The sequence below is a fragment of the Lissotriton helveticus genome, chromosome 6, assembly GCF_964261635.1.
Source record: "Lissotriton helveticus chromosome 6, aLisHel1.1, whole genome shotgun sequence".
Taxonomy (NCBI): Eukaryota; Metazoa; Chordata; class Amphibia; order Caudata; family Salamandridae; genus Lissotriton; species Lissotriton helveticus.
The window spans coordinates 39,279,070-39,302,294 of record NC_136067.1 but is presented as its reverse complement, the minus strand read 5'-3'; the positions used below and the strand labels follow the sequence as shown (position 1 = coordinate 39,302,294).

Sequence of the window (23,225 nt, the reverse complement as noted above, 5' to 3'; positions counted from 1 at the left end):
GGGCCGGAGCAGCGTCAGGAATGGAGGAAGAATCGAAACCCAAACAAATGGAGGCAGGAGGCACAGTAAATAAATACAGGGGCACGGAGGCACTATTAAAATCACTACAGGCACAATATGCACAATATGAAGGCTCAGACACCACTCCATATACGGGGGCACGAAGACACGATTAAATCAATGCAGGCACAAAATGCTGGGTCAGTACTTAGCTCAGGAAGGCAGTGGCAGCGGGAGGAGCGACCGGGTTTGACCAGGTCAGGTCGAGTCACAGCTCCCCGTTCTGCGGACTTCTTCTTTTGGTTCCAGTAGGAGGGAGGGGCAGCTGGGAGGCGGGAGCGGGGTGGCGAGTGGGGAGGGGATCAGTGAAGCTGGAGGAAGCGGGGGTGGGGCCGGAGCAGCGTCAGGAATGGAGGAAGAATCGAAACCCAAACAAATGGAGGCAGGAGGCACAGTAAATAAATACAGGGGCACGGAGGCACTATTAAAATCACTACAGGCACAATATGCACAATATGAAGGCTCAAACACCACTACATATACGGGGGCACAAAGACACAAATAAATCAATGCAGGCACAAAATGCTGGGTCAGTACTTAGCTCAGGACCACTCCATATACGGGGGCACGAAGACACGAATAAATCAATGCAGGCACAAAATGCTGGGTCAGTACTTAGCTCAGGACCACTCCATATACGGGGGCACGAAGACACGAATAAATCAATGCAGGCACAAAATGCTGGGTCAGTACTTAGCTCAGGAAGGCAGTGGCAGCGGGAGGAGCGACCGGCTCTGACCAGGTCAGGTCGAGTCACTTATTCAATCCTTTTCCACCATAGGCTATCCTTGCCACTTAATATTTGAAGAAATGCCTCGAGATAAAGCCTTGGAATGATCAATCCATGATCTACTCTTTGATAACTTTCGGTAAGACATGGTCATGTGTCCATTTCTTGTCATGACCAAACCTTGGATATAGTTTAAAATCTCTTTTTCTCTTTTTCTCCTTTTCTCAAGCATAAGTTTCTTGTTTAACTAAACATGAAATCTCGTAGGAAAATCATTAGTTTGCATACTATCACATCTCATGCCCTTGCGTAATATAGAATGTATGGTTATTTTGTTTAGTAAGAGAAAATGATTCATGAATCTTGTCAATAGGCCAATCTTGTTTATAAACTATGTAACAGGTACATCATGCTTTTGTACTCATGATTTATGAAAAATTCTGTTTTTAATTGTAATATAGTTTTGTATAATATGTATATTTTGTATATTTGTTTGTTGTAGCCCTGAAGAAGTCCTTCGGACGAAACGCGTTGGCTACTTGTATGTGAAGATCTTTTGGAATAAAAGCAAGAAAAGAAAACTCTATGGCCTACTGATATCATTAATTTGATCTATACTTTTACTGTATTTTGTATGCTGTGCTGAACCATTGTGGTGTATTGTAAAAAGTGCCTTTTGGCATTTACTTTGGAAGCCTAGGGGTATATGGCTTCAGGTTTCTGGCACCCACAAACATAACCAGACCAGGAGATAGTGGTTGTAGTGCAGTCATTCTTTTGCCCTATACCCTTGTTGTAGTATTGCCATTAGCCTCTTATCGAGCCATAAAATGTATACATGACTTTGGTGGTAAATAAATAGATGTTTTAAAAAACAAATAAATATGATGTTCCGACTAAGGTGTAAAATTGGTGTCGAATAAATACATCTTTTAAAAACAATTAATATTAATCATGTATCATTGGTGCTGGAGTACAAGGTTCGAGACTGGTATTGAACACTGACAAGCTGTGCGCAAGTTATATGGTCATAAAAATACATGAATGATGGATGGATGGGTGCATTAATGATTGTTGGGTGGGTGGATGGGTGGGTGGATGGATGGGTGCATGGATGGATGCATGCATGATGGGTGGATGGATGCATGAATGATGGATGCAGGATGGATGGGTGGGTGGATGGATGGGTGGATGGATGGGTGGATGCATGAATGCATGATGAATGAATGATGTATGGATGCAGGATGGGTGGATGCATGGATGGGTGGATGCATGGATGATGTATGGATGGATGCATGCATGATGGGTGGATGCATGATGGATGGGTGGATGAATGAATGATGTATGGATGGATGCATGCATGATGGGTGGATGCATGATGGGTGGATGCATGAATGAATGATGTATGGATGCAGGGTGGGTGGGTGGATGGGTGGATGCATGAATGGATGATGTATGGATGCAGGATGGGTGGGTGGATGGGTGGATGCATGAATGATGGATGGGTGGATGCATGAATGAATGATGTATGGATGCTGGATGGGTGGATGCATGAATGAATGATGTATGGATGCAGGGTGGGTGGGTGGATGGGTGGATGCATGAATGATGGATGGGTGGGTGGATGCATGAATGAATGATGTATGGATGCAGGATGGGTGGATGGGTGGATGCATGAATGAATGATGTATGGATGCAGGGTGGGTGGATGGATGGGTGGATGCATGAATGATGTATGGATGGATGCATGGATGCATGCATGATGGGTGGATGCATGATGGATGGATGGGTGGATGCATGAATGAATGATGTATGGATGCAGGATGGGTGGGTGGGTGGATGCATGAATGATGTATGGATGGATGCAAGGTGGTTCGGGCTCGCTCGCTGCGCTCGCTCGCTGCAATATGCAAATTAGTTTATGGCCTACCACTTTCAAATGTCACCAGCCGCCCCTGCATCTACAGTTATATCGCTTTCTGCGTCACTGTGAAGTGAGGAGAAGGAAACGCACACAGAAAAGGTCTGCTTAATCCTACAGCTCAGATGCTTCTTCAGAGCAAAGTCCTTTATCCCGAACATGCCAAAGAAATCTAAAGTAGGCAGCCTGAGGGATGAGTGTTTACACCGCAGACTCTATGTACCGGAAGTGGCTAGCATCCATGGCCCTCATACCCCGGAAGAGAAACACAAATCAGTTGAAAGCTAGACTGAATACTGTTTAGTGAGCTACAGGTAGAAGAGGCCCGGAGACACAGACCTCCAGCCTCAGGGGGTGCAGGGAATGCCTCCACCTTCATGCTCGCAGAGGCGGACGCTGGGGCTTTCCAATCTCAAAAGTCAGCATCTGCTAAGCCTGGCTCTTCCTTCGGTACCCCGGGTACTGAGCCTGTGATGCTGGGGGTCATGAAAGCACCACCCCTGGTGTAACGCACTGTAAGGGGGTTATGATAAAGTGACCATCTGTTAACCCTGGCTTCCCCTTCGGTACCCTCAGTGCTTTAGATGGGCCGGTACTCACCGGTACGGAGTACCGGCACTTTTTATTTTTCTCCCTTTGAGTACTGGCACTTTTCCTTCGCCAAGGACAGTACCTGTACTCTTAGGGGAAAGTCAGGCAAGAGACTCGATGGCATTGGGGGCTGTGCTGCGCAGAAAGTGCTTTGCTCAGCTGCTGCTGAAAAAGAGAAGGAGGGAGGGGCAGTGTACACCTACGAATGGAGCCGCTGCTTGTCCAGGCTAGCGCCCTGAAGCGATAGTTTGCTGGAGGGGGAGAGTTAGTGAATTGGCTTTACTGTGTGCCTGTTGTTAGCACCTTTGCTCCAGTGTCTTTCAGGCCTTGGTGGTGAGGGGGGCGGGGGGTTGTTATGTTTGCATAGGCTGTGAGGCATCTTTCCCAGATAGGAAAATTGTGAGGATGTTAGGGTCAGAGCTGCCTAATAAGTCCCAGCTTCAGCTCAACATCCTGTGATTCTGGGCAAATCACTTTTATGTTTCATATGTGCCTAGGCTCAGAAACAATCTGCATTGGTATGACATTCCCACAATAATAAATATATCCTTTTGCACATTGGAGGAAAAACCAAATACTCTACAGATAGCAGAAATATTTCTGTATTATCAAGCACAATTGGCACTAAGAAAATGGGGAGAGGGGTTGGCCTAACGGCTAAGGCGCTCGACCTCGGACCTGGGAATCTGGGTTCGAGCCTCGGTAACGACGCCAAAACCCCCCTGTGATTCTGGGCAAATCACTTAATCTCTCCGTGCCTAAAAAAAAAATGAGTGTCTCGTGTAACGTAACTGGTGCTATGTAAAGCGCTCTGATAACTGATTCAGTTCGGTTCTAGTTCGCGCTATATAAAACTCTGCAAAAAAAAAAAAAAAAAAAATGTGGCTCCCATTAAATGCCTGCCTCCAAGCTCCGCCTCTAGCCCCGCCCACAATTGCCCCTCCATTCACTGCTTAAATTGATGAGTACGTGCACTTATTTTTTTCCAATTAAAGCACTGGGTACCCTGGTACTGTCCTTGAGATGCTTGATGTAATGAAGGCTGTAAAGGGATTGTCAATAAGTGACTACCTGCTGGCCCTGGCTTCTCCTTCGGTACCCGGGGTACTGACCCTGTAACCTTAGGGTTCATGAAGAGAGGCGCTGCAGCATCAGCACTCGAGCACAGGGAGCAGGCAGCTTGCAGCATCAGCACTCGAGCACAGGGAGCAGGCAGCTGCAGCATCAGCACCTGAGCACAGGGAGCAGGCAGCCTGCAGCATCAGCACCTGAGCACAGGGAGCAGGCAGCCTGCAGCATCAGCACCTGAGCACAGGGCAGGCAGCCTCCAGCATCAGCACTCGAGCACAGGGAGCAGGCAGGCTCCAGCATCAGCACTCGAGCACAGGGAGCAGGCAGCCTGCAGCATCAGCACCTGAGCACAGGGAGCAGGCAGCCTGCAGCATCAGCACCTGAGCACAGGGCAGGCAGCCTCCAGCATCAGCACTCGAGCACAGGGAGCAGGCAGGCTCCAGCATCAGCACTCGAGCACAGGGAGCAGGCAGCCTGCAGCATCAGCACCTGAGCACAGGGAGCAGGCAGCCTGCAGCATCAGCACCTGAGCACAGGGAGCAGGCAGGCTGCAGCAGTCAGCACTTGAGCACAGGGAGCAGGCAGCCTGCAGCAGTCAGCACTTGAGCACAGGGAGCAGGCAGCCTGCAGCAGTCAGCACCTGAGCACAGGGAGCAGGCAGGCTGCAGCAGTCAGCACTTGAGCACAGGGAGCAGGCAGCCTGCAGCAGTCAGCACTTGAGCACAGGGAGCAGGCAGCCTGCAGCATCAGCACTTGAGCACAGGGAGCAGGCAGCCTGCAGCAGTCAGCACTTGAGCACAGGGAGCAAGCAGCCTGCAGCAGTCAGCACTTGAGCACAGGGAGCAGGCAGCCTGCAGCAATCAGCACTTCAGCACAGGGAGCAGGCAGGCTGCTTAAAGTCATATGTACTTCCAATTCAATGTCTGGACAAGATTAACAGGTTTTCTTTTTCTTGGAGTAAATTCCAATATAAGGTGTGCAAAATAAATGTTTTTAATTTTTAATTTTTCACTGTTTGTGACTCGTTTTCACAGCTTTGAGTCGCAGATTAAGAGAAGAGTGACAGCCAACACGTGTTTCGCCCCTTTTACACGGTCATCCGGCCTGGGGCTTACTCAGGGCGTAGAGAGTAATATTCTGCGCTGGATGGTTCCTTGGTTATGGTGTGTAATAAGTTCTTCAAAATGAATCTTTGGCATAGTGCCCTCGCATTAGCATTTTTCAGTCGGCTTAAAGTCATATGTACACCGGGCAACGTCACGAGCCTGACCCGCCGCAGCATTTACAGGTAGATTCATCAAGCATTTTTGCGAGCGCAAACGGTGCGAATCGCAAAATTCGTCCGTTTGCGCCCGCAAAAATGGCATTTGAGATTCATCCATGAACTCGCAATTTGAAAAATCGCAAATAATTGCGATTTCTCAAATTGCGATCGCATTTAAGGAATGTCAATTAGAGATTCCTTAAATGCTATTCATGAACCTTTTAAAAATTGCGAAATCGCAATATTGGGCCGCTATTTACCGCGAAGTGTAACTTCGTGGTAAATAGCGAAAACTTAGAAAAATGCACTTTAGTGCATTTTTCTAAGTTGGATGTTACACACACACATGTCCTTTGGACATGTGTGTGCGCAACACCAGTGTAAATCACCATTTCAGGGGTGCTACAGGGTGTCCTTTGGACACCCTGGCACCGTTGATATCGCATCCTTATTTGCGATTCGCTAATTGCTAATCGCAAATAAGGAAAGACTCCCCATTCATTCCTGTGGGCCTTTGGCCCATAGGAATGAATGGGGAGTCATTCCTTATTTGGGATTAGCAATTAGCGAATCGCAAATAAAGAAGATGTAGAAATCGCTATGAATTTTGCGATTACTACATGCATCCCGTTTTGCAAGTCTTTAATAGCGATTCCTTAATAATCGCTATTAAGGACTCGCAAAACATCACTTTGATGAATCTGGGGGTTAATGCTGTCGGGCATCCCGGGCAACGAGCTGCTTTAGTGTGGGGGTGACTCCAAGATCTGCCTGTGCCTCATATGAGCCCCCACCACACACCAAGACCCCAGAATGATAGCTTTGTGGATACAGCTCCCAATGTGAACCATTAAAAACTGATCCCAGGTGCCAAAGAGTGCGCTGTATTAGTACCACCACAGCCGAAGGACCTGAATATATCTCCCAAGTATTCATAGAAAGTTTGGTGGTTACTCCATGATCTGTTACGAGTCCCTAGCTGGCCCGCCAAGACTGTCGAACGATAGATGTTTGGGTACCACCTCCACATTGTGGCACCCTGAAAAGCGGAATTTGTGTAACTAAGATTGCGTTGTACGAGCGCCACCACTCCCCAGGGGTCTGAAGAACAAGTTACTTACCTTCAGTAACGCCTTTTCTGGAAGAGACTGCATCTAACTGCACATTCTTCATCTTGTGAATTTCCCCAGGAGCCAGACTGGCTATGGTCTAGTCCTGGACATCTGCCAGGATGCTGCGGGGCATCCATTCCCACGATCACAAAGTATCATTGTCTGGACAGACAGGCCCTATGGGATGGGCACTCCACCCCATCTGTCCTGCAGGATTTCCTGGTTTGAGTTATTCCACTTATTCCACAGACTGCCACCAGGGGGAGGGGTGGTGTTGCTTTGTCATACATTCACAAGGTGAGAACCCGCCGTTAGAAGTCTGACTCACAAGAATAAGTTACTTCCTTTAGGTAACCTTTTTTGGTCGAGACCATCAATCCGCAGATTCTTCGCCGACCCACCCTTCTTCTGGTTCTACATATAGGACTCATCTAGTCCATACTAATAAGAGCCCATCTGCACACCGGTACAATATAAGGCTCCGCGTCCAACAGCGAAGACGAACAACAGAAAGAAACTCACATCAGCGCGCAGGGGTGGCGCAGATATAGTGGCCCCATGTCACATCCAGCAGGGCGGATTCAACACAGAGACAAATGACGCCACCTACTGGCACGTGAGGGAGTTACTATGAACCTCTTCTGGATCCAGTCTGGCGTCTGGGGAAAATCACTAGGGCCCACATGCATCAACAATGCCATTTGCGATTCCATATTAGCAAAAAATAAGGATTCGCTAATAAGGAATTGCAAAAGGATATGCATGAAGAAATCGTTAAAAAAATAGCGATTTCTTAAAATTCCTTAATTGCGACGTGCAAACTGCGAATCGAAATTAAGGAATATCTCCCCATTCATTCCTATGGGCCTAGAGGCCCATAGGAATGAATGGGAAGACATTCTCAATTTGCAATTCTCAATTAGAGAATCGCAAATTGAGAATGCAATTTCAAGGGTGCCAGGGTGTCAAAAAGGACACCCTGTTGCACCCCTGAAATCTGCCTATAAGTACATCTTGCACACACACATGCCCCAAGGGCATGTGTGTGTAAAATGGAACTTTGAAAAATGCACTTTAGTGCATTTTTCAAAGTTTTCGCAAATTACCATGAAGGTCAACTTCATGGTAATTTGCTCCCCTTATTAGCGAAATTGCTAATTTTTTTAATTTGATGCATTGCATTTAAGGAATCTCAATATGAGATTCCTTAAATGCAATAGCAATTTAAGAAATCGCAATTTTCCGAATTCTTAAATTGCGAAAAGTAAAAAAATGATGATGCATCCCAAATGATGAAATTGCATTTGCAAATGGGCGAATTTTGCGAATTCGCACCTTTTGCGAATGCAATTTTCAATGATGCATGTGCCCCTAGGTGGGGATTCTGCGGTTAGAAATAATTACCTATACATAGTACTTGGGGTCAGCTCTTTGTAAATTGAACAACATTTTTTTTTTTTTTAATGGAGCGAGAGAGTTTCTTGGGGAGTCGCGAAGTGTAGAGCTCTCACCTTTCCGCTGCATCAGGCTTTGCCTCGCCTTCACGAAGGCCATGATGTCGGCATCTGTCTGAGTGTCCCCCGTCAGGGGTATCCCAGAGCCCACACTCCTGGGGGTCCTAGAAGAAAGGGGAAGAACCATCTCAATCTGTCCACGTTGCCTTTCATCATTTCATACAGTCACAACAGTGTGCTACCTTTAATATTAATTATCCGATGTTGCATGAAGTCGCAACTACACATGGGACATATTTCTTAAAGAATAGGGTGCAAATAATTTTGCTAACTCAGTGGTCTCAAGCTTCCCGCCATCCTGCCTTCTACGTCAGGAGTAACAATGTGATCTGTGATCCAGAGGAGGGGGAGAAGTGAAGGGTGGTGGCAGATAAGACTCCCCCCCACCCCCCACACACACACACAGAGAGAGGGCAGAAGCCAGTTCTGAGCTCGGAGTGGTCGCACCAGGCTAAGGTTAACCCCTCCCACGCTTGTGACGGAACCGTTCCGTCACGGCCCGCTCGCCGCGCGAATTCCACGCGTGCACTGAGCGTTCTATTGAGCGTGCGGGACCGTCACTGAACCGTTCCGTCACAAGCACAGCTCACCCGTGACAGAGCGGTTCTGTCACAAGTGCGGGAACGCCGCGCGGCCCCCCCGCCCCTTAGCACTGCGGCGGAATAGCCGTCGCAGTGAAAGGGTTAAAGTTACCAATCTGCTCCCTAGCCTAGTAACGGGGACCCCCACCCAGCTCCCCTCTTAAAAACAGCACAAGAAACATATAGGAGCACTCGATACAGGTACAACTGACAAAGAGGAAAATTAAAAAGAACAAATGGACAGGAACATGGCTGCCAGCTCGGGTCAGGGTGACAAAGCTCTGTACCCCTGGGGTCTGTGTGCCTCTGAAACTCCACGGCTGTCAATCAAAACATGAAACATTAAGGACTGAGAATAGCTGCCCAGTTTAATGAGACTTTACTGGTGCATCGTGAAAGCTGCTGACCAGGGCGAGGACTGTCAGGTGACGCTAGCCCTGGCCATTAGCCCTGAGGCCCTGGGGTTCAGCAGGAATATCTCTTCTGCATCAGGGGGTGGAGAACCAGGAACAGGGGTTGAAGGACTGTGGGGGCAGCAGACAGGAGACAGGAAAGGGCAAACAAAAGAATAAAGACAAAGAGACAGCAGTGTTGGCCACATACACCAAGAAAGAGTGAATGTACAAGAAAACACAACCCTAGAAAAAGGACAAGAATCAAACAGCTGTTGCCCTTACTGCAGCCATACTCCTACAATGGGTGCTGACAGCTTCTCTTGCCGGCCGCCCTTTGAGGGGTGGCTGGGAGAATGGAGCCGGTGGAACCGACCACTCCATAACTTCTGCTTAAGGCACCAGGGGCCGTATTCCAGAAGTGCCCTGGGGGCACAACAGGCGCTTGCATTCGCTTTGCGTGCCCCCGGGGCACTATGGTATTAGAGAAGGGGCCACAGATGCTTGTGCAACCCCTTCTCTGTAATACCGATAGCGCTGGTGCACATAAAGCACCAGAGGGCGTGCCCTACAGGGGAGCGTGGTCCCATGCAAATAACGGAATCCCTTTGCCTCTGCGTCCGCACTGTATTACATACGGGAACGCAGACGCAAAGAAACTCTCAGGTGCACACTAAAAGTGTGCCAACTAAATGGTGGCGCCCTGCCAGTGCGCCCTCTGGAGGGGGCAAGTGGGACACATGGACCCTCCCAAGACATCCCCTTGCAGGAAGGTGCAGCCTTGCAGGTGGATGCAGTCATTGGCTCAATTTTTCATCCAAATATGAATGCGCTTCCTAGGGGCAGCATGAGTTCGCACCTGCCCTGGGGGCAGCACATTCATCTAATACAGAACATTTTCCTTGTTTGCGCCAGGAGCACCTTTTACAAGGTGCATCCAGCGCAAACAGGGGAGATGTGCTGTATGTATATCAGAATGACCGCCTCCTTCCCGCAATTCAAATCGCTACTCAAAGCCCTCTTCCTTGAGCGCTCCGGTGCTTAACGAGAACCCCACGCCTGACGATGAAAGTCAGCTATCTCTTTGAACCCAGAGCCGGATGATTCGCTCCTGATCTCCGTCCCATATGGCGCTCAAGTTGTTGTTGTACAGACTCTATTTCCTGCTTGCGTTCCTGATTCCTGTTGTTCTGTCTTTATTTTCCATTGTTGCTTCATCTGTATTTGCTGTGAAGCGCTCTGATAACCCCCGGGTCCAGCTAGCGCTATACAAAACTTCAATAAATAAACAAATAAGTAAATAAATGAAAAACTAGCCGGATCAACTCGAGGCTGTCACCACAGAGGAGGAAGCCGGCCCCTCAAACATCCAGTTCATGGCATGGGCAGACTTTGCCAGGGTTATTGCAGGTGATTTACTTCAGTCACTCTGCAGCGACCACCAGGTGATCAGCTGGTGCTACAAGCCAGACTTGAAGAAAGGGACCCGCCTGTGAAGACTCTCTGTGGCGGAGGCATATGGAGACGGGAGCCTCACAACAGGAATCTATTGGGGCTGAGAGGCAAACTATCCACAGATTGTGCGGTCACCAACAAACTCAGGTAGCAATCCCAGGATATACTGCCCAGCAGAGGCGCGCCTCGCCTCGAAAGGCTACTTTCAGCATTTACCCATCATATGCTCAGCACAAGCCCTTAAAAAATTCTGTTTTAAGTTGTTCCTTTTTAGAAGACATCACCTTCAGTAGTAGTAAAACTATCAGTAAATCCTGAGTATGAGACATGGACTATAATTGTTTTTTCTTTGTGTTAAAATTGTTTTTCTAAAAATCATTTGGTTAAGTTTGTTTTCCAAAACTTCTATCACACTTACCTTGTTTTCTATACACTCATTATTTTAAACAAAACATGTTTGTATTGCCAGAAATTAGGTTATAAATTTGGGAGGGGGTACCATTACCAATTCAACAAGCCTACTCTAGTTAGGTTAAAACAGTTCTGAGAGAATCTCTGCTCAACGCCTGGTAGCGATAGCACAAGTACCAGGCAATCCCAAAGAAGTGTGTGCTAAATTCAAGTAGTACCAACAATCTTAAAGTAAATTACACACAAACCTATTTAGAAAAATAAAGCAAAATTTAATATGGTTAATAAGGAAAAATACACTAAGATTATTACAATAGGCTAAGGGGAACCAGAGATATGATCTATTTTAAAACATTTAAGGCAGAAGGTGCCTCCATTAGCGACTCCTCCCCCCTCCCTTCAGCGCCTTGAGACCCTCACGAGTGAGTAGCACGCTCTATAAATGCATTGATTGGTTGATTGATTGATTGATTGATTGACATTAAAAAGTCAAGCACTCTAGAAAATAAAAACAGTTTACGGAGGACCGGGCACTTGGTGCAATTTCAGGCTCACCATGATGGAGTGGAGGGTGAATACACCAAATGGGTTATCCCGGTCATTTATTTTACCTTCAAACAGTCTCCAACTGCTGGGAAAGCTGCTCTGGTCAGTGGTCTGGCCTCTCGCACATCAGGGCACTTCTGGGCAACAGGTCCCTCCCCAGCCAGGTCTCCTGCAGGATCCAGTTCTCTTTGGTTACCTGGGCCCTCTTGGAGTCAGGACTCCCTTCTGCTTTTTGGGTCCCCGAAGCAGGTACACAGGGGTCCAAACACTTGGCCCATGGAGAGCAGCTCCAGTCCCCGTGTGCCGGAAGAATTCAGGAGTTCTCAAGTCCTTGTGAGAGTCTTCTTGTTCCAGTAGGAGTCAGAAGTCTGGATCATTTTACCAGCAGGGCCGCCTTCTTTAGATGGAGTCTTCTCAGGTCCAAGAATGTTTTCAGGAGGTGGTAGTGCATATGCCAGATTTAGCCTGTGTACTAGACAGCGACTGGAGAAAATCTACCACCCAACCGCTACCATTTTCCTGCAGCCACCACCACGCCTTCTTCTGCAGCACATCCCTTTGGACTTAGAGTGACATTACACAGGATCTCCAATTTGAACATGACAGGACCCAGCAGCCATCAGGCAGGCGTGTCTTCAGCTTCTTGGCCACTACTCTACCTGACAGGGTCAAATTTGATTTTTCTTCCTACTGTGGCTGGAGTCTGACTGTCTAGGAGGGTCATTAGGATGAAAAGAAAATTCCCCGCTGACATCACCGAGCCAAAACAGGTGGATGTACGTTGTTACAACGCATGCTTTTACCACGCATGCTTTTACAACACAGGTTTTTCAACGCAAGTCGTTACAACGACTTGCGTTGGGGGGTACTGGATAGTGAATAGTTTAATTTACTATTCCAACTCCAGTCCCCGTGGATAGTAGGGAAGGTGTTGGATAGTAAATTAAACTATTACCTATCCTAGAGCGCCCCCCAGTGCAATTCGTTGTAATGACTTTCGTTGTAAAACCTGCGTTGTAAAGGCACTGCGTGGTAAAAGTCGTGTCGTAAAGGATGTTTCCCAAACAGGTAGTGGTGAAAGTGCCACTTGTTTCACCAATTGTTCATATCCACGTCCAGATAGTGAATCCTAAGTAGTCAGCAGTTAACACCCATAGGCCTTGCATAGGCCCAGAGGTAAGCCACTATCCTCTGAGCCACCATCTTTAATTCTTCCTGCCAGGCGGGTGTGATGAATGGCAGAACTGGTTTTAAGGTAGTTCTGGCTCAGGCCGCTTAAAGTACTAGCACTTTCCAAAGCAGAGGTGGAAAATAAAGATTTCAATCCCAACTAGACCCATTATGAAAATGCCTAGCCAGGCCTCCACAGTGAAATAGCTATTGAGCATTATTCCACTTTGAAGGCACACTTACCCCAGTATGTAATGACCTATGTTTAGATACTAGCGTCACACTATCCGCTTACAAGGCACACTCTAGGGGTGACTTATATCTATATGAAAATAAGCTTTTCCTACAAGGCAAAAACATGTACCTTGCCAGAACACTGTTTGCTTCTGGTAAAAATATATTTTAGTAACAAATGTGAGTGGTGTAAATGAACAAGTTACTTACCTTCGGTGACGATATATCTGTAAGAAACATAGGTTAGTTATAGATTCCTTTCCTTAGAATTACCCTCAGGCGTTAGACTGGATCCGGAAAGTTTTTCGTCAGCAGTACCCCTGCACGTCAAAAGGTGGGGTCGGTCATCTTCGGGTTCGTCGTCGGTGTCATGGTTGTCAGGATGATGTTGCGGTAGCTACACAGACACCGACCTCGCACACTGACGTCAGTTCTGTACATGACTTTCCATGCGAGCAGCGCAGAGCCATGCAAGACACTGACCACTGGTGCACAAAAATAGGGCCCTGAAAGGAAATCATTAACCCTAGAAATCAGTTCGCAGAACGGGGAGGATGGGTGGGGCGGTAAGGAATCTATAACTAACCTATGTTTCTTACAGATATATCATTACCGAAGGTAAGTAACTAGTTCATCTGAAAGAAACAGTTAGTTATAGATTCCTTACCTTAGAATATATACCCCAGTAATACCAACCCCAGAGGAAGGTCTGCGAACCAAGCTCACACCAGAAAGTCCTGGAGAATAGAACGGCCAAAGAAGCCGTCTCACTGGACTTGACTGTCCAGGCAGTAGTGTTTGGTGAACATGTGCAGCGATGCCCGTGTAGCTGCCTGATAGATGTCATTTAGGGGGACTCCTCATCCCAAAGCAGTGGCAGCAGCTGTTGCCCTGGTCGAATGGGCGCGTAGCCCCACTGGAGGCTCCTTCTTTGCCAAAGAATAGCAGGCCTTGATGCACAGAACGACCCACCTGGAGATGGTCTGTTTGTGCACGACCCAACCTGTCTTAGCGCCAATGCAACCAACAAAGAGCTGGTCATCCACCCGGAATAGTTTGGTGCGATCCAAGTAGAAGGAAAGCGCACGCTTTGGATCCAGATGGTGGAGCCTCTCCTCCTCTTTTGAAGGATGCGGAGGTGGAAAGAAGGTGGGCAAAGTGATGCTTTGGCCAATGTGGAAAGAAGTAACCACCTTGGGAAGAAACGAAGGTCTAGTTCTAAGGACGACCTTGTCCGGATGGACAGCCAGAAAGGGAGGCTTGGAAGAAAGAGCTTGTAGCTCACTCAACCTGCGCGCAGAGGGGATGGCCACCAGAAAGGCAGTTTTCAGAGTGAGAAGTCTGAGAGTATTGTTATGTAGTGGCTCAAAGGAAGCGCACATAAGATAGGTAAGAACCAAGTTCAAGTCCCACTGATGCATTACGTAGGGTACAGAAGGAAAAAGATGAGCAATGCCCTTAAGAAATCTATTTACAACAGGGGACTTGAAAAGAGAAGGCTAATCAGGAAGCCTAAGGAAGGCTGAAATGGCCAAAAGGTAGCCCCTAAGAGTGCCCAGAGCAGAGCCCTGCTGGGCCAAAGAAAGGAGGAACAAGAGAACCTCAGAAAGAGGGGCGGAAAGGGGATCCACAGCCTTTGCTGTACACCATGCCACAAATTTGTTCCATCTGCAGGCATATATCGTCTTAGTGGAGGGACACCTGGCTGCCAAGAAAACATCGCAGACATCGGGAGGCAGGTCAAATGACGTCAACTGCCGCCGCTCAAACTCCTCGCAAGGAGGTGGAGGCTAGACAGGTTCGGGTGGAGAACCGTCCCCTACTGCTACGGCAGAAGATCCTCCCGAAGAGGCAGTCGGATTGGAGGACCGGTGGCCATGTTGAGCAGCTCGGGATACCAGACTCTTCATGCCCAATCCGGAGTCACAAAAATAACTTGAGCCCGGTCGCCCTTGATCTTCTTAAGCACTCCTGGCAGAAGTGGTATAGGAGGAAGGCGTATATAAGACCGCAACTCCACTCACGATGAAAAGCGCCACGTAGCGAGTGCCGCTTTGGAAATTCCAACGCGCAGAATTGCTGACATTGCGCGTTCTCTTCGGTGGCGAATAGATCTAACCAAGGCTCTCCCCACTGTTGAAAGAGACCTTGCACCACCTGTGAAGACGCAATTCGTGATCCATCATCCACCGACGGCTGAGTTTGTCGGCCCTGGCATTCAGAGAACCTGCCAGGTGTTGAACTGTTGGACTTGGCCCTTCTGGCAGGTTCACCCCTAAACTTTTTGCTGGTACTTGTGGATTGGTGGTAGTGATTTTTGGGTCTCTGCTCACTTTTCCCTGTGTCCCAGAGTAAAAGTGCGTGCGTGTAGTATGGCTGGCCTGCCCTCCCATAGGAATGCATGGGGAATGTGTGTGTCCATGTTAGTTCCTGATGTGTGGGGAGTGCAGGCTCGAGTTTGGTATGTGTGAACTCGTGAGAGTGAATGCTGCGCGATGGTATGTGCGGCTTGTATGTGTCTAGTGGGGAAGTGCCACTTCTAGACATTGATGTGTGTGTGCAGTGAGGGTGCTGGAGCGTGATTGGCTGGAGCTGGCTGGCAAGCCTGGCTCCAGGAAGTCTGGATGGGTCTGCCCAGGAGGGAGTGGAGAGATCAGCATGAGTGGTGTGTGGGAGGGCTGCACCTGGTTCCTGATGGGGCTGGGCTTTTCCCACACAATGCTGGCTCCGCCCCCCTGTGGTGCGTCTAACGACCCTAGCCTCCCCAGTGAATGAAAGGGGTTGTTGGGCCATCAAGGGTGCTCCAAAACCAGCTGCGACTGGTTTCTCCCCCACCCGGCACCTACAGACAAAGGTTTTCTTAGTATAAGAAGGGGCTGTGTCCCCTTACAATTTGTTCTCTGCCAGAATCCTGAGGGGGCTGCTGCTGTTGCTGGGCCAGAGGACCGCCACTTGGACTGTCTCCCTGCCTGGAGACCCAGTGAGCTGGCTCTGGGCCCAGCCTTGCCCCCCTATCTTCCTTTCTGCATTTCTCTACCTTGTCCCTGGACTTTTGGGACAACTGCAGCCTGCTGGCGCTTGGGAGCGCTGTGGTCACCTTTATAGCGCAAGGAGCGCTTTATTTTGTCCCCATAGCGCCTGGGGGCGCTTTTCCTGTGCTGCTAAGTGCTTGGGAGCGCTTGGTGCTCCAAGCCGGTGCCCACCCGGCGTTTGCCTCAAATTGCCGCGGATTTCCATTTGTAGCGAGTGTCACCTCGCTTTATATTTAAATTCGGGAGGGAGCCTACCCCTCGTGTGTCCCCCCGCATCACCGCCGCAGCCCGGGACAAACCGAACATTGCCGCCGGCCGGCGACCAGGAAGTCAGGCAGGCCGGGGGCGGGACTGCAGGACATCCCGTGACCTCATTCCCCGGGCCGCGCTCTGATTGGCTGCCGGCCCGGGACAGGACAGATGAAGCCGGAAGCTGCCGGGAGCCGACCCCGGGATCCGGTGCGTGAAGAGGGAGAGCGGCGCCAGCCTTCACAGGGCTCCCGGGACCTAGGGAGAGCCCCGGAGCCCAAGACCGGGAGCAGAGTGGAGCTCCCCGGCGTGGAGGATTACCCCAGCAGTGACTCAGCGCGAAGCCAGAGACCGGTGAGTGGGGCCGGGGTTCCTGTCCAAGGAGGGGTGCGTCGGGGCACATTGCCGTTGCCCGCCCCCTTCCAGTCGTACCCTTCTCACTTTTGGCGGCCCCTTGCTCATTGAAGGCCCCGTGGGGGTCCAGGCACATCCCTAGAGTAGCCCCAAAGGCAGCGGGCTGCTCCTACGATGCGAGGACAATCTGTTTAGAGCCCATGAGGCTCTTGGGGCATAGTCAATTGTTTCTGAGTCCCCCGTGAGGGACTCCAACGACCCCGAATTGGTGTATTGCAAGCCCAGAGAAGGCTCGAGGGGGCACATTGATTTCTACGAGCCCAGGGAGGCTCAAGGTGCCATATTTGTTTGCGAGTCCCGAGAGGCTCAGTGGCAGCCACTCCTTTGTATTTAGAGCCCTGAGAGGCTCAGAGGGGACATTTGGTTGCGTGAAGAGCCCAGCGAGGCTCCAGGGGGAAACAAGTGCTTTGTGCAGAGCCTGAGAGGCTCCAACGTTGCACCCACCAGCATTGCTTTCCAGTTGCCCAGCACTTTGTGGGCAACTGCCACGTTTAGGCCCCTGACATTAGGACACAGGGCGTCCTAGCCCCACAAGGCCAGTTGGCCTATGGACAGTCACAGGTGGTGACTTCTGTGAGTTTAGCGCAGTTGTTCTTTTGCTGCACCTCTGAATGTGTTGTCTATGCATCATGTGCCTTGTTCCTTACACCTCTGAATGTATGTTATGCATCATGTGTTATGTGCTTATACCCCTACAGGTATTGTGATACTTAGGTGGTTGTTTTTCTTCCTAGTACAGGTGGTGCTAGGGAGGTCCTGTTACTGGTTACTGGTTGTGTGCTTTATGTTATATTTTGTGCTACAGTGATTATGATTCTATGTTCTAAGTGTTACCTCTAAAAGTGCTGATTCCTGACAGTGGTCCAGGTGGCCCGGTCTTGTAAATATCCCCTGTAAACTCTGCCCGTGTCTGTTGGCACATTGTAAAGTGTGTGTTTTATCTAATGTGTTTTGGTGTAATACAAAGGCTATTTTTACATATAACCTTGTGTGGAGTTTCCTTTGTGGTGGGCCTGGGTGTTGTTGCTGGGGTGCGTGCGCAACTACTTAAGTCACATTGCCTCCAAGTTTAGCCTTGCTGCTCGCGCCACGTTACCTAGAGGGTGAGCAGGGGTTATCTTGGCAAGTAACTCCCTTGCCCTGACTTAGGAGTGGTGGTCTCTGACTGACTTTGGCGAAAGCCCTGGCCAGCCAGGGATCCCATTTCTAACATGAACCACCAGGAATATGCCTTGATGTTCCAGCCATGTCCACAGACGGAGAGCCTATTGACATAGGGTCCGCGACCCCACCTGCCCTGTTTGTTGCAGTACCACATGGGGGTGGTGTTGTCCGTGAACACCTCCACTACACTTCCCCGGACAGAGGGAAGAAATGCTTTGAGTGCAAGATAAATCGCCAGAAGCTCCAGAAGGTTGATATGGAGCCCGGACTAAGCCGGAGACCAGAGGCCACTGATCTCCGCATCCACCACGTGGCCACCCCATCCCAGAAGTAATGCATCGGTCACCACTGTCACTCTGGTTGAGGAAGGGAGAGGGATCTGCTGTTGACCCAATCCTGGTTTGTGAGCCACCACTGCAGTTGGCGTGCAGAGCCCTCCGAGATCTGGACGCAATCGGACAGGTTCCCCTTATGCTGTGCCCACTGGAACTTCAGGCCACACTGCAGATCCAATATATGCCATCTGGCATGATCCACCAGCAGTATGCAGGAGGCCATCAGGCCCAGTAGCCGGAGGGTCATCCTGACAAAAACCCGGGACAAAGACTGAAAGATTGGAATCGTAGCCCGAATATCCCGGACTCGCTGTTCGGGAGGATAGACCCGAAACTGTGTCATGTCCAGAACCGCTCAGATGAAAAGGAGCTTGTTAGACGGGGACCTGGAGGGTCGGCCGAGCATAAGGGAGAGGCCTCCAGTGAGGACCGTCTCTAGCGATCGCACAGACAGGTAACTTCCCCCCCACAGATGGACACCACACGAAGATCAGGGTAACACCTTTTATAGGCAAGTCTTGGAGTAGGGTGGTACGATACAAGGCGATTAGGATGCGATGATCCTCTCAATTCTAGTCTCTAGTAGGGGAAGGGGGTAGCGGGACAGTCTTGGTACCCACAGGTACTGAGGTGTAATGGTGGTAGCTCACAATCCTCGAGCTCGGTGTTCGGACGGGTCAGACCGCGGCAGCGCCAGCAGGTCCCGGAGAGGTCGTAGGTGGCAACGGGCCGCGGCAGCGCCAGCAGGTCCCAACGAGGATGAAGGTCACGACGGGCCGCGGCAGCGCCAGCAGGTCCCACGAGGATGGGGGTTACAACGGGCCGCAGCAGCGCCAGCAGGTCCCACGAGGATGAAGGTTGCAGAGGGCCGCGGCAGCGCCAGCAGGTCCCACGAGGATGAAGGTTGCAGAGGGCCGCGGCAGCGCCAGCAGGTCCCACGAGGATGAAGGTTGCAGAGGGCCGCGGCAGCGCCAGCAGGCAGGACAATAGTTCACAAGGCAGGGCTGCGGCAGCCCCAGCAGTCCTTCAAGGATGAGTTTGTCGCGGTGTCTCTCGACTCCAGGATACAACTGCCTTCCTGTCCTGGGGCTGCCTCAGTTATAGGTCTGGCGCCCTTTGATGTCCGGACCCTCGCTCTTGGAGGTCGGGAGGTCTGGGATGACGGAGTCCAGACACCTAGCAGGGGGGTGGAGCCAGCGCCCGAGGAGGCTGGGGTGATCGGCACCTGGCGGGGGAGAGCCATCGACACTTCTTACTCCCATTGACCTGCCAAGTGGTCCGTTCACCTCCTGGGTGGATGGTGGTGCCGGGATGTCGGGGCCTGGCCAGGCCCAGGGTCGGGGTCAGGCTGAGGCCGCGCGGCCGCGTGGTGCCGTGTCCAAGATGGCGGCTGGGCCGGGCAATGGTGCTGACGGTGGCCCGGGCCCGTGACACAGGGACATCCGGGAGCAGGGGTCCCATGGGGGACGGGTTGCGGGTTTGTTCTGTTGGTAGTACCTGGAAGGCCGGGACCCGGGCCCTGTCCTGCGGGGAGGGAGCGAGCCCTTCCTGGGGCCTGTCCAACATGCGTCCCCCCCAGCTGAAGGCGGGGAGAGTCACCCATCTTCTTGGGGACTTTCCTCGTCGAGGCGGAAAAAGCGGGACAGGCCATCCGCGTTGGCGTGGTCTTGACCAGGGCGATGCTCCACAGTGAAGTCCATCCCCTGCAGGGAGATGGACCATCGCAATAGTTTGGGGTTCTCCCCCCGCATCTGCATGAGCCATTGCAGGGGCCGATGATCTGTCTGTACCCGGAAATGGGTCCCGAAGAGGTATGGCCGGAGCTTCTTGAGGGCCCATACCACTGCGAAGGCCTCTCGCTCAATGGTGCGCCAGCGCTGTTCTCGGGGCAGTAGGCGTCTGCTGATGAAAGCCACTGGTTGGTCCACTCCTTCGGGGTTCAGTTGGGAGAGGACGGCCCCAATACCATGGTCGGAGGCATCGGTCTGCACGATGAACTCGCGGCTGTAGTCGGGGGCCTGGAGCACAGGAGCGGTGCACATGGCGGCCTTCAGCGTCTCGAAGGCCGCTTGACAGTCGGGAGTCCAGTTGACTCTTTTTGGGTGGTTCTTAGACGTGAGTTCCGTGAGGGGCCCCACAATGCTGCCATAGTCCCTCACAAACCGCCGGTAGTATCCGGTGAGCCCCAGGAAGGCTCGGACCTCGGTTTGTGTTTCGGGGGGTTGCCAGGACTGGATGGCGGCTACCTTGAGTTGGAGGGGGGCCACCAGACCGCTCCCCACTTGGTGTCCGAGGTAGGTCACGGACCCCTGGCCGATTTGGCACTTGCTGGCCTTTATGGTGAGGCCGGCCTGTTGGAGGGCCTGCAGGACCTCTCTGAGGTGATGGAGGTGGTCTGTCCAGCGGCGGCTGTATACCGCTATGTCGTCCAGGTAGGCGGCGCTGAATTCTTCGAGGCCCGCCAATACCTGGTTCACCAGTCTTTGAAAAGTGGCTGGAGCGTTCTTCATGCCGAAGGGCATCACTCTGAAATGGTAGTGCCCGTCCGGGGTGGAGAAAGCGGAACGTTCTTGGGCCCTGGGGGTGAGACCGATCTGCCAGTAGCCCGCTGTCAGGTCGAAGATGCTTAGGTAGCGGGCGGCCCCCATGCGGTCGACTAGTTCATCTGCTCGGGGGATAGGGTGAGCGTCGGTTCGGGTGACCGCGTTCAGACCCCGATAGTCGATGCAGAATCGGAGTTCCGGTGTAGTGCCCGGGGCCGCGGCCTTGGGGACCAGGACGACCGGGCTGGCCCAGGGACTGTCCGAAGGTTCGATGACCCCGAGGGCGAGCATCTTGGAGACTTCTTCTTGGATGCATGTACGTTCCCGATCCGGTACTCGGTACGCCCGGTGTCGGACAGGAGGACTGTCCCCCGTGTCCACGTCGTGCAGGCACCAGGAGGTGACTCCGGGTGCGAGGGAGAACAGGTTTGCGAACGGCAGCAGGAGGGCCCGGCAATCTTGACGCTGCTCTGGGGTCAGGGCCTCGGAGAGTCGGACCCCGTCCACCGAACCATCTCTTTCCCGGGTCCTCAGTAGGTCAGGGAGGGGCTCGGAGTCTCCTTCTGCGCCACTGTCGGTAGCCATCAGCAGGCTGAGCTCTGAGCGCACGAAGTGGGGTTTGAGTCTGTTGGCGTGGAGAACCCGGAGGGGGTTCCGGGGGGACTCCAGGTCGATGAGATAGGTGACGGGACTCTTGCGCTCGATCACCTTGAAGGGCCCTGTCCATTTGTCCTGCAAGGCACACGGTTCGATGGGGGACATCACCCATACCTGCTGACCCGGTTCAAACTCGATGGAGGAGGCATGTTGATCGTACCACTTCTTCATGTCCTCTTGACTGGCCTCAAGATTGGCTTTGGCGATCTCCCGGAATTTCCGGGTCTGATTGCGGAGGGTCAGGAGGTACTTGTAGACGTCTGGAGGGGTTTTTAGGGGGGCCATTTCCCATTCCTCCTTCACTAGGCTGAGAGGCCCGCGAACGGGGTGTCCGTACAGGAGTTCGAAGGGTCTGAAGCCGAGGGACTTCTGGGGGACTTCTCGGTAGGCGAAGAGGAGGCACGGTAGTAGCACGTCCCACTGGCGGCGTAGGGGTTCTTCCAACCCCATGATCATCCCCTTGAGGGTGCGGTTGAACCGCTCGACCAGTCCGTTCCCCTGGGGGTGATAGGGTGTTGTGAATCGGTAAGTGACCCCGCACTGCTGCCAGAGGGATTTCATATACTTTGAAATAAAGTTCGTACCCCTGTCGCTGACCACTCGAGAGAAGATCCCCATTAAGGCTCGACCCACTACCGGGGCTGTTATAGTACGAAGGGGGACCGCCTCAGGATAGCGGGTAGCGTGGTCCACCAGGACTAGGATGAAGCGATGCCCCTGGGCTGTTCGGGGGTCCAGGGGCCCCACAATGTCTATTCCCACCCTTTCGAACAGGGTGGTCACCACGGGGAAGGGTTGCAGGGGTGCCTTGAGTTTGCGGCCGCTCTTCCCGCTGGCCTGGCAGGTCGGGCAGGACCGGCAGTGGTTGGAGACGTCATTTCTCATTTTGGGCCAAAAAAAGTGAGTCACCAGGCGGTGGTAGGTCTTGTCTTGCCCCAGGTGCCCAGCCAGGGGAACATCATGGGCCAGGTTCAACAGGAAGTCTCTGAAGTGGAGGGGCACCACCAGCACTCGCCCGGCCCCCAGTTCTGCGATTCTCTGCTCGCTGTACAAGAGATCATTGTCCCAATAAACCCAGTGGGCCCCGGTGGTGTCTCCTTGGCCCTGGGCGAGCGCTTGCTGTCGCAATCCCTCGAGGGAGGGGCAGGTCTTTTGCTCCTGCCGGAATTGTTCTTGGGTGGGCCCCCCTTCTTGACGCCACTGAGCCAGGTCGGGAAGCTCGGGGGGCTGTGTGGACCCCTCTGTGGTGGGGTCCGGGTGGTCGGTCTGGAGGAAGTCTTCTTCTGGAGCGATCGAGGGCGGAGGTGCTGCCCATTCGGGTTCCTCTGGTCTAGGGATGGTGCGGGTGGTCATGGACCGGGTGGTCACGCACGCCCAGTCCGGAAGACCCAACATCCCCAGATGCTCTCTTCTTTCAACAGCTGCCCACGGGGAGCTCTCGAGATCGTTCCCCAGGAGGCAGTCCACGGGGGCATCGTCGCGGACAGTTACTTTCAGCATGCCGGACACTCCTCCCCATTCGAAGGGGACGCAGGCCATCCGACACAGGCTCTCCGAGTTATCTGCCGATCGGACGGGGCAAAGCACGTTTGGCAGGATTTGTTCTGGGGTCACCAGGTGACAACGGACGGCCGTCACACTGGCCCCGGTGTCACGCAGGGCCTCGGCCTTGCGCCCATTTATGCTCACCCATTGGCTGTACTTCCGAGTGTTGGCGGGCAGGGGAGTCCGCGGGACCATGTCTCTTCCTCCTAGGCATGCCAGGGTCATGGCGGCGGG

General features: G+C 51.9%; 1 protein-coding gene and 1 long non-coding RNA gene across 2 annotated transcripts in view; one reads left to right on the top strand and one right to left on the bottom strand.

Moving 5' to 3' along the window:
- Positions 1–1,732, top strand: part of LOC144762170 (uncharacterized) — a 46,243-nt gene extending 44,511 nt beyond the window's left edge. The window contains exon 2 of the long non-coding RNA XR_013596060.1: positions 1,293–1,732. This is a non-coding gene — a long non-coding RNA (uncharacterized LOC144762170). The remainder of the gene's footprint in view (positions 1–1,292) is intronic.
- Positions 1–23,225, bottom strand: part of KIF6 (kinesin family member 6) — a 1,617,941-nt gene that overhangs the window by 23,398 nt on the left and 1,571,318 nt on the right. The window contains exon 21 of the mRNA XM_078647330.1: positions 8,261–8,367. Coding sequence (XP_078503456.1) covers positions 8,261–8,367 — 107 coding nt within the window. The remainder of the gene's footprint in view (positions 1–8,260; positions 8,368–23,225) is intronic.